The 13661-nt window shown below is 43.9% G+C and overlaps 1 protein-coding gene across 4 annotated transcripts in view; it reads left to right on the forward strand.

The window, feature by feature from the left end:
• Positions 1-1660: 1660 nt before the first annotated feature.
• The window catches only part of TRANK1 (tetratricopeptide repeat and ankyrin repeat containing 1), a gene marked incomplete at its 5' end in the record, with an annotated part of 101363 nt that continues 89362 nt past the window's right edge, over positions 1661-13661 (forward strand). For 3 of the 4 annotated variants that reach the window (XM_081283720.1, XM_081283721.1, XM_081283722.1), the window contains one exon: positions 1661-1932. In XM_081283720.1, the coding sequence (XP_081139846.1) occupies positions 1910-1932 (23 nt within the window). The remainder of the gene's footprint in view (positions 1933-13661) is intronic. The other variant, XM_081283719.1, reaches the window with a different exon arrangement.

Consider the following 13661-nt stretch of genomic DNA (forward strand, 5'->3'; position numbering starts at 1 on the left):
AGAGGCAGCCCCCAGCCACCTACATCCTTCAGCCATGCCCCACCTGCGTCCAGCCACCACCCAGTAATCCGTCCTAATTCTTAATCCATCAAATGAATGAATCCACTGGAGAGGCTACAGCTCTCATCATCTAGTCGTTTCCCCCATGAACATTGCAGAATTGTCTAACATGATTTTTTTTTTTTTTTTGGTGGTGGGTGGTGGGGGTGGTGGTGGTGCACCTCACATCCAAACCATAATACTAACAGAATTGGGCCATGTTGGGCCATGGATCCCAAGAAGGGCATGTAAAGACCCCTGGAAGTTGAAGGACCATCGACGTCTGGTAAATAGCCAGCAGCCTGGACCATTTGGAAGTTGGCAGTGGTTCCCAAGCCTTGCTACCTGTCATAATCACCTGGGCAGCTTTGAAAACCCGGCTGCCCCTGACATACCCCCTACCAATTAAATCAGACTGCTTGGGAGTAGGACTCCGATATCATGATTTTTTAAAAGTTCCCGAAGATTCAGAACCATGGGAGTTTCGTGTTCGTACAAGGAGGTCGGTGGGAAGGGTAGGATGAAACTGAGTCTCAATTGCTGGGTTACTCATGGAGTCTCTAGTTGGCAACCGGGTGCCGCTGGAGGCATTTGAACGGGAAGTGATGCAATGTATTTGAGGAAGGTGAATGCACAGGCAACATGGGAGGCGGTAGATTCTAGAATCAAGGAGACCACTAGATGAGACTGGGAGACCACGTCTTGACTCACAGGAAAGCACGTGGGGTGGGTGTCTCAGGCGCGTCGCTGCGTTAGGAAGGCCTCTCTGCCTCTTTAAAAACAACACCGCTCCTCTGGCTGAAGCTCCGTGGTCTCCTCCCCCAAGAGGGGCGCCTGGTGTGGTGGGCTCCCCAGAAGGACGTGAGGGCCACCAGGAGGCGGTGTAGGCCGCGGCCTCGTCCAGGGCAGAGAGCTTCCCTCTCTGGTTGGGTGGGATCCCTGTCCCAGAGAAGCTGTGAAGGCCCAACCAAGTGGAGGGTGGAAGTGGGTGTGTTGCCCAGAACCGTTGGGGGATGTGACAGCCTGGGGTGGCCCTAACTGTCCCCCAACTCTTTGGGTCTTCATTGTCTTTCCAGGAGGCAGGGGAAGTAGACCAAGACCTCGCTTGGTTCCTTGCCTGTTGCGGCCCGCGGGGAGCGGTGGACTCGACATGAACACTGCCGTGAGCGTCAAGAAGCCCGGGGCCCCGCTGCCCGCCCCACTCCAGAACCCCCATCGCCCCCAGAGTGGAGGGGCGAGCACACAGTGAGTATCAGCGTTCGCCCATGGCTGAGGTGGCCGGAAGTGGGCGCCTGGGCCGCTTAGGGCTGGAGGGAGACTGAGGGAAGGAGGGACGCCACGGAGGCCGTTAGCGACCACGCTGGGCCTCCGGACCACTGAGAGGAGCGAGTTGGCTGACGGCCGAGGCTGGGGCAGGAGTGTGCGCCCCGTCCCTCGAGGCAACGGGCGCGAAGCACTCGTTTTTCAAAGGCGGCCGAGAGCCACCCCATTGGAGCCCTCACATGCATGATGTGAGACACCGAAACGCCCCTTTTGAACACGATGACAAACACCCCCTCCCACCCAGCGGCGACGTGCACGTGACAGTTTTCGGGCTCTCGCAACTACGTGGAAACTTGGCCTCGGTCTGGTCTGCGGCTGCATTCCGCCCGGGCGCCGGGGTCCCGGCGCCCCCGCTCTGTTCAACACGGCGGGGGAACCGAGCCGCAGGGAGCAGGGGCCCCCGCGGGCGGCCGCTGCCCCGCGCCGCCCCTGCCCCGCGCTACGGCGCCCGGAGCTTGCGGGCTTCCGCACCGCCCGCCGCGCGCGCCCCCCGGGCAGCGGCTCCCGAGGCGGCGGCGGTCCTGGCGCGGTCCCTCCGGCCCCAGCCATGTGGGACCCGCGGGCAGCTAGGTGCGTAGCGGCGCTGGGAGCGCGGGGCGCCTCCGGCCTTCTGGGCCCGCGCCCCTGCCTGGCGGGAAACGGCCGCGCGGGGGCCGGCGACCCCCGAGGCGGCGGCGCAGCAGGCCTGGCGAGCCATCCCCGGGAGGCCGCAGCGGTCCAGACACTGACCTGGGCCTGTCGCGCGTGGGCGGGCGTGGGGGCGGCTCCGGCCTTCCACCCCGGGGGACTAGGGCACGCGCTGCGACAGGACTGCGGCGGCGCGCGGCCTGCCTGGATCCCACCGGGACCTCGAACCTGCTGCCCTCGGCCCACTTCCCCTCCTCCGGGACCCCGGCCCGCTGGCGTAGTCCCCGCGGACGCACCCCCGGGGCACGCACTGGGGAAGGCTGGCTCTCGGGCGCGGGGTTCGGCGGGGCATGGAACGGCGCCAGGCTGGAAGGGCGGGATTCGCGGGGAACTTTAAGAGAGCGCTGGCCTCTTCCCGGCAGGAGGAGGCCTCCTTCCCTGCCCATCCGGATGGGCTTGCCTGAATGGGGCCGCATGGCCCACCTTCCTCCCCTGACCGAGTAACGGGGCAGGGTGGCAGCCGGGGGCCCAAGACAGAGCACCAGAGTCCTCAGAAGCCCAAGCTTCTGCTTCCGAGAGTTTCCCAGCGTGTGCTCGGACCCTGTTGCTTTGGAAGAGCTCTCTGCTCTGCTCACTTCCCCAACCCTAGTCCCGCGCTCATGCCAGCAGGGAGCCCTCAGCCCCACTGAGATGGGCTTGCTGTGCTGGCCACCGTTTCTTCAACTTGGGGGCGTTTCTGGCCTGATGCAAGCTTTGGTGTTTCCTAGGGAAATTTTTTAGGGAGGTGTGCAACTTGAAAAAAAAAATCGAAGAGAAAGAAAAAGGGCGTTCTGAGGTCTCCAGTGTCCCTATCTGCCCCCAGCCCAGTTGCTGTTGGCCCAGTTGCCTTGCAGCGGGCAAGCTTGGACCCAAGTACTGATGTTCTCTCCTGCTGCCTAATGCTGAGCCTTCTTGTGCCAGGCATCTTTTTGAGGCAAGGCTGTTACCCTGATGGTGTCTTTTGTTGAACATCTTTGGTGCTTTCTAGAAAGTATCATATTGGGGGGCGGGTTTGGTGGCGGGTGTCAGAAGTTTGTTTCAATTGTGTTTAGTCAAGTCTGTTTTGTAGGATTGTAGGATGGGTTCTTGAGTCCGAAATACCCTTTGCAGGTTTTTGCATCCTCTACAGGGGATAAAGGTGGGATGGGTATATGTGGCAAGTGCTCCCAGAGTAGAATCTCCCTGCCACTGAGGGTTTTCAGTCTGTTTTTTTTGGATCAAGACCCACAATAGAGATTCTCACACCCATGTACATAGAGGTTTATAAAACTGCATCAAGAGCTTCTTTTGGCCGACCCTTGTTTTCTACAAGGTGAAACACACTAATTCTATTCTGTTGGACATAATGTATTTTAAAAAGCTAATCATAATTCATTAACTTGATTTTATGACTGACTAACCAGTTTTAGGTGACAACTGCAGAGCTACAGATGCTTTTGGTTACTCTGGTTCTGGCTGTCTATTCACAGGGAGCCCAGTGGGGCATTGTGAGAGTGCTGGGAAGGTGGGTGCATAATGATTCCTTTTTTTTGGTCATATTTTGGAAAGAAGAAGAAAGGAGAGTGCTTCAAGACTGCAGTAGACTTTGGACCTAAAGCTTTCAAAGGGGATTCTTTAAGTCTTTCCTTAGAATTTCACAGCTGCAGTGTCAAGAACTGAGCCTTAATTATTTCATAGAGGAAGCATTTGCATCCCAGGAAGACCATGGCTTGTTAGTCATTAGCTGCTAGAGTAGTGGATATGGTATTAGACATCTGCTTTCTTGACTTCCCTGCCCATGACAAATACAGAATTTGTCCTCTGGCATTTTTAAACTTTCCTTTACAACTTGGTACTGTTTTTCTGTGGTTGTTACCAAAGGCCCATTCTGTGGTGTATACCCTCTTATTTTATCTTTGCTTCTTGGAATGAAGATTCTTTTAGCAGCAAAGAAGTGTCTACAGGTCCCATGTCTGCGACATTTTTGAGAACTGAAGTGGAGGTTGGAGTGTGGGCATCTGGCCATTATTTTTAATGGCCTTGAGGAATGAACCCTCCTTTGCTTTTCCAGATGGGCAAGTGAAGCTGACAAGTCAGAGCTTTGCCCTCAGAATGACTGCAGCTCACTGGTTTTGGAGCAAGTTTCCTTGGAGTGCAGCCTGAGGTTTTCAAGGCCAAACTTCATTACAAGAAATCTTTTCAAGGAAGAGGAGTTTGGGGGAAATGAACTTTCATCTTAGCAAAGATGACACTAAGTTACAGCAAAGTTCTGTGTTGGGGGCAAGTGGTAGGATGAATTTAACGTTTTTTTAAAAAAAGCATTAAAGCAGATAAAAGTCATTTTGGGAACTCAAAAATGTCATAGTGTTGAAATCAACAGCAGTATGGTTTTCTTTTTTGGTTGTTCATTCTTCCCGACCAGACATTTTTCTTGGTCTCAGGTTGTATAAGCAAATTGCCTTATTTCTTTGGAAATAAAATATGAAAATATGGAAGAGTGAATGAATTGGGTAAGTGAATGATACTCTGGACTCAGTTAACCTGAATCAATTCCATTTATTGCCTGGATGTTGACTCTTAATGCCCATGCTGCAGTCACCATAGCATGCCTGTCTAAGCGCCCATGAGCCTGGTGAGCTGATGGTACCTGCTGTATGTCTTTTGGAACCAAGCCAAATCTAAATTTAGCTTTATCTGTCTTCAAAGTTCTAGTGATATTATTTGGATTGGGATGTTTTATTTAGTTAATTTTTCTGTGCTGGGGTTTGAACCTAGGGCCTTGTGCATGGTAGGTAAGCACTTTCCTTTGAGTTACATTCCCAGCCCAAATGTTTTTATTTTCTAAGCACTGGGTCTTTCTATCAATGGGATAGCACTTGAAAATGGTCAGGGTTGCTAGGCCTGGAAAAACAGTGATGATATTTTAGAGGAGACAAGGCCAGTGTAGAAAATATGAATAATTATAGCACCCATACTGGGCTTTTTTTTTTTTTTTTCAGTACTAGTGATTGAACGGTAGGATCTTACGCATGCTAGACAAGTGCTCTACCACTGAGTTACATCCCCAGACCCCTTTTAAATTTTTTTATTTTGAGACAGTGTTTCTAAATTGTTCAGGCTGACCTTGAACTTGTGATCCTCCTGCCTCAGTTTACTGAGAAGCTGGGATTACAGATAAGCACCATTGTGCCCAGCTCATCCTGGTCAATCTTGATTCATTGTGACAAGAATGCTTAGATAGCAGCCTTGAACTGGGATGGACTTAACTTTCATGTCCAGCTGTGGCTTCCTGGGCAATCTCATTTGGTTGAGCCTGGGCCATGTCATTCTTTATCAGAGTCTACTGTACCTGGGAGCCTCCAAACTTGGTGACTTCTAGGGGTCATCTCATTCAGTCCTGAACACTCTGTTCAGGTACTAAGGATACTTATGAGCTAGCCTCCAGAATTTCTGATGTGCTCTTTCTCCTTATCGATTCTCACCTCTTTTTTTGCTTTTCATTTTTTCAGGTCAATTTTGCTCCTTAGATGTATCTGAGGGCATTGTATGAGGCTAAAGAAGGGTATAAACATAAAACAGACCTGCTAATGATGATGAAACAGAGTTAATGTCAGGAAGACCTGTGAGAATGGGTTAGTGAAAATGTAGGCAAGCGCTTGGGGTTTCTAGGTCCTGAATGCATCTCAGGAGGAAGTATGGGAGGTCAATTTAGAGCTGTACCTAAACAAGATGAAGAGAACTTCAAGCAGGTGGAATGAGGTCGAGAGAGAGAGAGAGAGAGAGAGAGAGAGAGAGAGAGAAAGAGAAACATTTTACAAAAAAGAAATTATATTCCAAATACCAATGTAATCATAATAGTTTATCCTGTACCAGGCTCTATATAAAGTGTATTTCATATATTATTTAATTTCCATAGAAGTATTGTGAGTAATCCTCATTTTACATCTCTACCTACACAGAATATGAGCTTCATGAGGGGAGTAGTGGTTTTCTGTCAGTCTTATTCACATATTCCAAGCATCCAGCAGAGTGCCTAGAACACAGTAGACAATCAATTAACATTTATTGATTGACTGAGAAAATGTAGAGTCCAGGTCCAAGTCATGTAAGGCAATACTGTTCCTGTTTCTAGTAAATAAAACTGAGGCCTGGAGTTAAGTGAATTTTGCTGCCTGACATCAGGCCTGAAAGAGGTGAAAGTGGGACTTGAACTCAGGTTTCTAGGCTTTTTGTTCTGTGAGGAGGATACTGAGTTCTTATGTCATCCTCTGGTGCTAGCCCCAGCCCTATTACATTGCATTGCAAAGACCTTTAAGTTGGAGGGAGCCGGGTGAATTTGGAGTCATATGAATATAACACAGCAAGAATAGTGTTGGAAAATGTTGGGAAGGTAAGGTAAGTGTTGTGTATGGAAATCTGAGCTATTTGGGCATTATTCTAAACGAGGTTAGAAGCCATGGAGTGTGTGTATATGTGTGTGTGTGTGTGTGTCTGTGTTTTATTTATAAGGTTAACTCTGGAGGGTGGGAGTGTGGATGAATCAACCTGGCCAAAGTCTACACATTTTTCAAGGCCAAATCAAGGCCCTGTTTTTCAGGAAATTGTCAACACACACGTTTTCATTAAAGAACTTTTGAGAAATGCATCCTTAGGTGACTTCATTACTGTGTGAACATCATAGAGTGTATGTACACACACTGGGAGGGCTGGGAGGTCACTGAATGATGTAGTTTAACAGGATCACCCTCATATCTGCAGTCTGTTCTTAACCAAAACATTGTTATGGGGTGCATGACTGTGTTACAGAGAGACTAGGGGAGGGATCTGGAGGAGGGAATGACTGGACTGCTATTATTCATAACTCAGGATCTCCTTTGAATGAGAAAGCACCTTTGTTCAAGACCTGTCACAGGAATGCTGTGTGCCTTTTTTTTGGCTTCTCAACTTCACAAGTATAGCTGCCAGGTGCTCCAAGGGAGAGCAGAAGCCTAAATGAGGGGAATAGCAAACTGGATTTAGCACAAATACCCGAATCAAGATTTTTAAATAAATGGCTGGAAACTATGGCTGGTGGATACTTAAACTCTTCATTTGTTTTGAGGTAGAATGTTCAATGCTAACCTCTCAGTGGTTCTTCAGATTGGCTTTTGCAGGAGTTTGATTTTAAAGCTTATCTTCTACTTTTTCCCAGTCATCTTCACCTTTTGTGTACTTCATCTCTCTCAGGGATTGTGAACACAGTTTTTGGTTTTAGACTTGGGTTTGAATCTTTTTAGAGAACTCCATTCACTTGTGTGGGTATTTTGGATTTTTAAAATTGGGCTAATTGTACCCCTCTTTTATTGAATGTTGTTAGAAGTATTCAGGGAGAAAATGCCTAGAAGGGTTTGGCACAGGGCCTGTCATATGGTAAGTACACAAAAGATTTTACCTGTTCCCATGCAACTGCCTTGAATTACTCTCATTCAAACAGCAATAGGGAAAACAGAAGTCTGTGGCCTCTGAGGAGGTATTGTGGGTCTACCACTGCCACAAACTGAGAGGGAGGTGTTCATATGGCTCCCTCTTTGGAGGTTTAATGCACCAGTAGTAGAAACTGATCTATCTTTGACTTTTAGTGTTATTTCTTGATCATTTTCCAGGGGTCTAACTTGGTTTTTAGGACTTGAAATGTCTGTCAGGGCCCAAATCATCTGCATACTATCCAAGATTAAAATTTGATGTAAGGCTTTTAGCTTGTTTTTCCTTGAGGATGACTGTCTTTAGGCAGAGTTTACATTCTTATTCTTTCTTTGGAGTTACAGTATTTCTTTTTTTGGGGGGAGGGGGTTAAATTGTGGGGATGGTAGATGGTACTCATTTTTTTGGAAAACGTTCTTACTTGGAAAAATAATGAGTTGGAAACTCTAATTTAGGTCCCCTTCAGTTTCTTTTGGTGTGTGCAAATGTTATTGTTTGTCAGTTCCAAAAATTTAGGAACTGCTGATCTATGGGATTATTCTTTAACCGTTTTGAATCTCCAGGACTATAATTGCACATGCAGATATGTGGCCTTGGATGCTGACCATTAAATTCTGAATGAATATTTTTAAATTTGTAGGTGTCTTTCTCCTTTTCTCCCCTATTAGCCAACAGCTTTGGTGATTTTATTTCAGTTGGACTTAATCTGGTTATTTCTGGTTTTTATTTTGTGTGGTTGGCTTTGATTTGGCATCTTTATCCAAGGGAACAGCTGACAGTTCAACATTTCTTGGCTTTCCAAGAAATGGCAAGAAATCCAGCACTATTAGTGAAATCATTTAGTCCAAAATAACTGTCCCTCCAACTTTCTTCCTTTTCCACTAAGCTAATCATCTGTCTCTGATAAAGAAGCAGCCAGGAAATTATTTATTTATTCAACAATGCTGAGCCCTTGGGTTGCAGAAATAATGATTAACAAAAGACTTAGTTTCTGCCTTACGAGAGTAGGCTGCTGGTGAAAACATTTAAATAAATAAATGTTTAGCACAGAGTTTCTGAGACAGCACAGTACCTAAAACATAGATGCTGTTGTCTGAAATGTATTTCCAAAAAGGTGAGTAAAGAGCTCACACAGAGGTGTTCAGAGCAGCAGCAGTTACTGTGGCTAGAGAATGGCCCAGAAAATCTGAAAGTTCCCTGGGGAAGAGCTGATGTGGATGGAGGCAGGTAGGTGAGGCCCTAGGTGATATTGGAGGGTTTTTCATCCTGTACACAGCACATGATCTGATGGACTTGGGAACTGACTCACTGATGGTGTTGAGGAGGCTGAGCTGGAGCTGAGTGAGACTAGAACAGGGAGAGCAATGAAAAGGCCAATACTACATTAACACAGGATGGTGAGGAAGATATTTCTGGAGGGTGTGTTGAACCAAATTCAGAGATAGCTATTCTGGGGCCTGCAAATGCCCCTTTTTCTGCTTATCTCTGGGTATAGGTATCATGTTCTCTTACTGAAGATTGACTTCTCAGTGGAAAGTAAGGCTGATCCCCTCCGGAGCCTCCTACCCCAGCTTCCATCTCTAGAGGATTCTTCCCAAAGTTCCAGTTCAGAAACTCCCAGAGAAGGGCTCTGACCTGTTATATTTGGCACATGAAGAGCACAAGGCCCTGGGGCTTGTGTCTGTGCACCTTAGCTCTCCCCTGAGAAGGCCTTTGCATTGAGGTGAGCAGCCAAACCAGAGCTGCCTACTATGATGACACTGTCCTCTAGCTGGAAAGTGTTTCTTAGGTCCTGTAAACAGATGCTTTTCTTCCCAAAGGAACAATTCAGTAGGAAAAGATTTGGGGCCATTTTCAAATATCCTAGTGCTGACCTCTCCTACGCTAATCATCAGCCTCATCTGCCTTGGGAAGTGGTCAAGGCCTTGAGATTCACAGATTTTCTTTGCTATAGCTGCTTACCTGACTGGTAATTTCAGGTAACCCCTTTAAAAAGGCATTGTTTTCACTAAAGGTTTTTTCTTTGTTGGGCAAACAAAATAAAGGTTCTGTAAATATTGCAGGAATTATACTCAATAATGGGCAGGGATCCCCAATGCCTCTTGGACACTAGTCTGAGCTGTCATGGACCAAAGGTAAGACTTGCATTCTAGTCTTGGCTTTCCTGCCTACCCAGAGGTGATGGGAGCAGGGAGCTGAGGTGAGTGAGCCCGGATTTCACCTTTGGTGTTCTTTACTGTGTCATCTGACTTTGGTCCTAAGAGTCTCCAAGTCTTGGATTACTTGCTCTAGAAATTGTAATTCAAATATCTCAATTTATTAAATTCTTTCTATTTATATGATTCAATGAGGTATTGTATTAGTTTCCTAAGGTGGCAGTAAAGAATCACCACAAACTGGGTGACTTAACAGAAATTTATTCTTTCATAGTTCAGGATTATTCTGCCAACTCCTAGATCTATTCCCTAAAGATCACCACTCTCACTAGTTTCCTAAGTGCCCTTCCAGAATTTCTCTCAATAGATCAAGTGTACACATACATGCACACATTCATACACATCCTTAAAGCTCTCCAAGTTGTTCTCCAAGTTGCTCTATAAATTGCTCTCCATTTTGATTTATTCACTTTAATTGCATATTTTGAATCCTTTCCTTTTTATCTAGATCTACCTTATAGTTTTAAACAACTGTACAATGTTCTGTTCTAAGCTGTATCACACTTTATCTAAACTTCTCCAGTTGTTGGACGTTCGGATTTGTATTATTTTGCTTTTACAGAGAATGAGGCAGTGAACCTCCTTATATCCTTGAATAAAATGTGGTTGTAGAATAAATTCCCAGCAGCTAAATAGCTATGTTACAAGTTTGTGCATTTAACATATACCACATCATTCTGCCATCAGCTGTATATGAGAGTGCTCTATTCACAATTTTGTTGATTTAGGGTACTATTAAACTTTTTTCAGGTCCTTTTAATGTATTCCTATAGATTCCTATACATTGTAGTTTTCATGGATTCATATATTTCAATTTTCTTTATGGTTTCTACTTTTAGTATCAGTAGAGTGGACTTCTCAAAATTGAAGATTACCTACTCCCCCCCCCACTACATTAAAAATTGTTATAATTTATGTCATTCAGGTATCTAGAATATAAAAAGGTTATGAAGAAAAATCTTCCCTTCTCCACCCTCTGCCCTGCTTCCAATAAAGATAAATAGTTTAATTTCTAGAAGTTCCTTCCAGAATTTCTTTATGCATTTGTAAGCAAATGCAAATAAATATTCTTATTCAGCTCCTCATTTATTTATTTATTTTTTACACAAAAGGTAGTGTAGAAGACACAATGTTCTATATCTCTTTTCTGTATCTCTTTTTTGAAATATATTTTGGATCCCAGATTGGTACATCTTTTTGTTCTTTTTTTTTTTTTTTTTTTTTTTTGGTACCGGGGATTAAACCCAGAGGGGTTTAACCACATCCTTTTTTGTATTTTATTTAGAGACAGGGTCCCACTGAGTTGCTTAGAGCCTCACTAAGTGGCTGAGGCTGGCTTTGAACTCAGGGTCCTCCTGCCTCAGCCTCCCAAGGCGCTGGGATTACAGGCGTGTGGCACCGCACCTGGCTCTTTAAAAAATATGTTGTATTTATATGCAATAAAATAGATTTTAAGTGCCCTTAGTCAATCCTGTTGTAAGATTCTGTGAAATAAATTCTTGGCTGATGTGTTGGCACACACCTGTAATTCCAGGGACTTAGGAGGTTGAGGCAGGAGGATTGCAAATTCAAGGCCAGCCTAGGCAGCTTAGCACAATTCTGTTTCAAAATAAAAAAAGGAAAAGGACTAGGTATGTAGGTCAGTGGTAGAGTGCCCTGAGTTTAATTCCTAGTACTGCAAAACAAAACAACAAACAACCACCCCCAACCAATTCCATGTTGATGGGCATTAAAGTTAAGTCCAGATCAAAGTGATGTAAACATCACTTTTTTAGATATTGGGCATATTTCTTCTTCAAGTGATTAAAGATGATCTAAAATTTGTACCTACATTTTCTTCTAGTGCTTTTCATTTCTTTTTCTCAGTACTTTAAAAAATGGGATATTTATATGCAATAAAATAGATTTTAAGTGCCCTTAGTCAATGAATAAGCACAGCAAATGTATACATACACCTATGTGACCAACCACCCTGATCAAAATAAAGAACAATTCCACTCTGCCAGAATGCTCATCCATATCTCTTTCTAGTCAGTATACCTGTCTCCCTAGGCAACCAGTTTTCACTCTTTCTTTATTAAATATCTGTATTTATTTATTTTTATGTGGTGCGGAGAATCGAATTCAGTGCCTTACACATGCTAGGCAAGTGCTCTTCCACTGAGCCACAACCCCAGCCCCGACAACCACTCTTCTTATTGTTTAGATTTGCCTGTTCTAGAACTTCATCTAAATGGAATCACACAACATTTGCTATTTTGAGTCTGACTTCTTGTGTTCAGTCTAATAATTTTTGAGATTCTTTATACTGCTATGTGCATTAGCGGTTTGTTCTTTTTTATTGCTATGCTATTTTTTTTACATTCACTTTTTTTTATTCATTTGGAACTAATTTTGGCATTTGATGTGTATTTTCTATTGCTGCCATATAAAATGACTACAAACAGTAGTTTAAAACAACACAAACTTATGGTCTCATTGTCTGTAGGACACAAGTCTGGGTTAGCTTGGTTTGTTTCACAAAGCTAAAATTGGGATGTTGGCTGCTGGGCTCTCTTTAGGAGAGTCTGCAAAGAATCCTCAACCAAACTCATTCGTGGCAGGATCTAGTTCCTTGTAGCTATAGGTGTGAGGTGTCCTATATCCTTACTGAATGTCAGCTGGGAGCCCTTTGGTGTTTTAGGGCCACCTACATTCCTTTACCTTCAAGGCCTACAGTGATCGACCTAGTCCTTTGTGAAGCTTGGTCTGCTACCTCTGTCCTGCCTTCATCTTCCCCTGTATCTTTCTGGTTCTAGCCACAGAGAGTTCTTTGTGTTTAAGGATTCATGTGATTTAGATTGAGCTCATTCAGATAATCCAGGATAACATCCTTGTCTTAAGGTGTATAATCCCAATTATATCTACAAATTCCCTTTGCCATATAATGCCATGTATCCACAAGTACTGGTGATCAGGGTATGGACATCTTTGGAGGGTCCATCACTTAGTTTACCATATGGTGTGAAGTAGAAATTTAACCTCTTTTCCAGACATTTAGCCAGTTGTGCTGATTGATTCATTCTTTTCCAGTTTATTTCAAAAGCAACCTTTATCACATATTTATTTCCTATTTTTCTGTTTTATTACATTGGTGTGTTTACTTTCATATGTGAGTACTACATTGTAAAATTAGATAAATCTTATAAATACATTTTAAAGTGTTAGAAAAGATTCTCTTTTGATACTTCTGTTTTAATTAAATTCTACTGGCTATTTTGGTATGTTTATTCCTTTGAATGAACTTGATAGTTCTTCCATTAATTTTTTTAAAACATCTTTTTATAAAATTAAATTTTTGTTGAAAATATATAGTCATTGATATGGAAAAATTTGACATTTTGTGATAACGAATTTGCCCAAGCAGAAACATGGAGTATTTTTAAAATTCAAGACTGTGTTTGAGTGAATTTTGTTTTTTTCCTCAAATAAATCTTGCAGACTTAAATCTCTTCATATATACTTTATATAGAGATTTTTAAAAATGCTCCTATAAGAATTACATATGTTCATTTTTTAAATTAAAAATTTTTTAGTTACTCTAGTTTTTCTTTGAAAATCTGTAGTTTATGTTCTCAGGTTATTTTAGTCCTCTGATAATTTAAGCCTGCAAACCTCAAATCATAAAGCAGTGTCAATATAATTAACCTCCCTAGGAGTCCTGCTTCTGCTTTTCTCACATAGCAAACTGTTCCATTTGTAATCTAAAATTTAATGAAAAACATGTTTTGAAGTACTGTTTAGTCGAGGGACAAGAGTGAGTCAGTCTGAGGTGAGTCAGGTCCTAAAATGAATATCAGGGGAAATTTAGGACTTTAAAGTTGGCTATATTGAAAATTCTGAACAGCTAATCAAATAGGGATCAAACCAGTGGAATAAAAGGCTTTTTTCCTTCTCCCTTTTAAACAAAACAAGTTGTTTCATGAAGTCAGGAAATTT

Source organism: Spermophilus citellus (genome assembly GCF_964194105.1).
Source record: "Spermophilus citellus genome assembly, chromosome: 3".
NCBI classification, from domain to species: domain Eukaryota; kingdom Metazoa; phylum Chordata; class Mammalia; order Rodentia; family Sciuridae; genus Spermophilus; species Spermophilus citellus.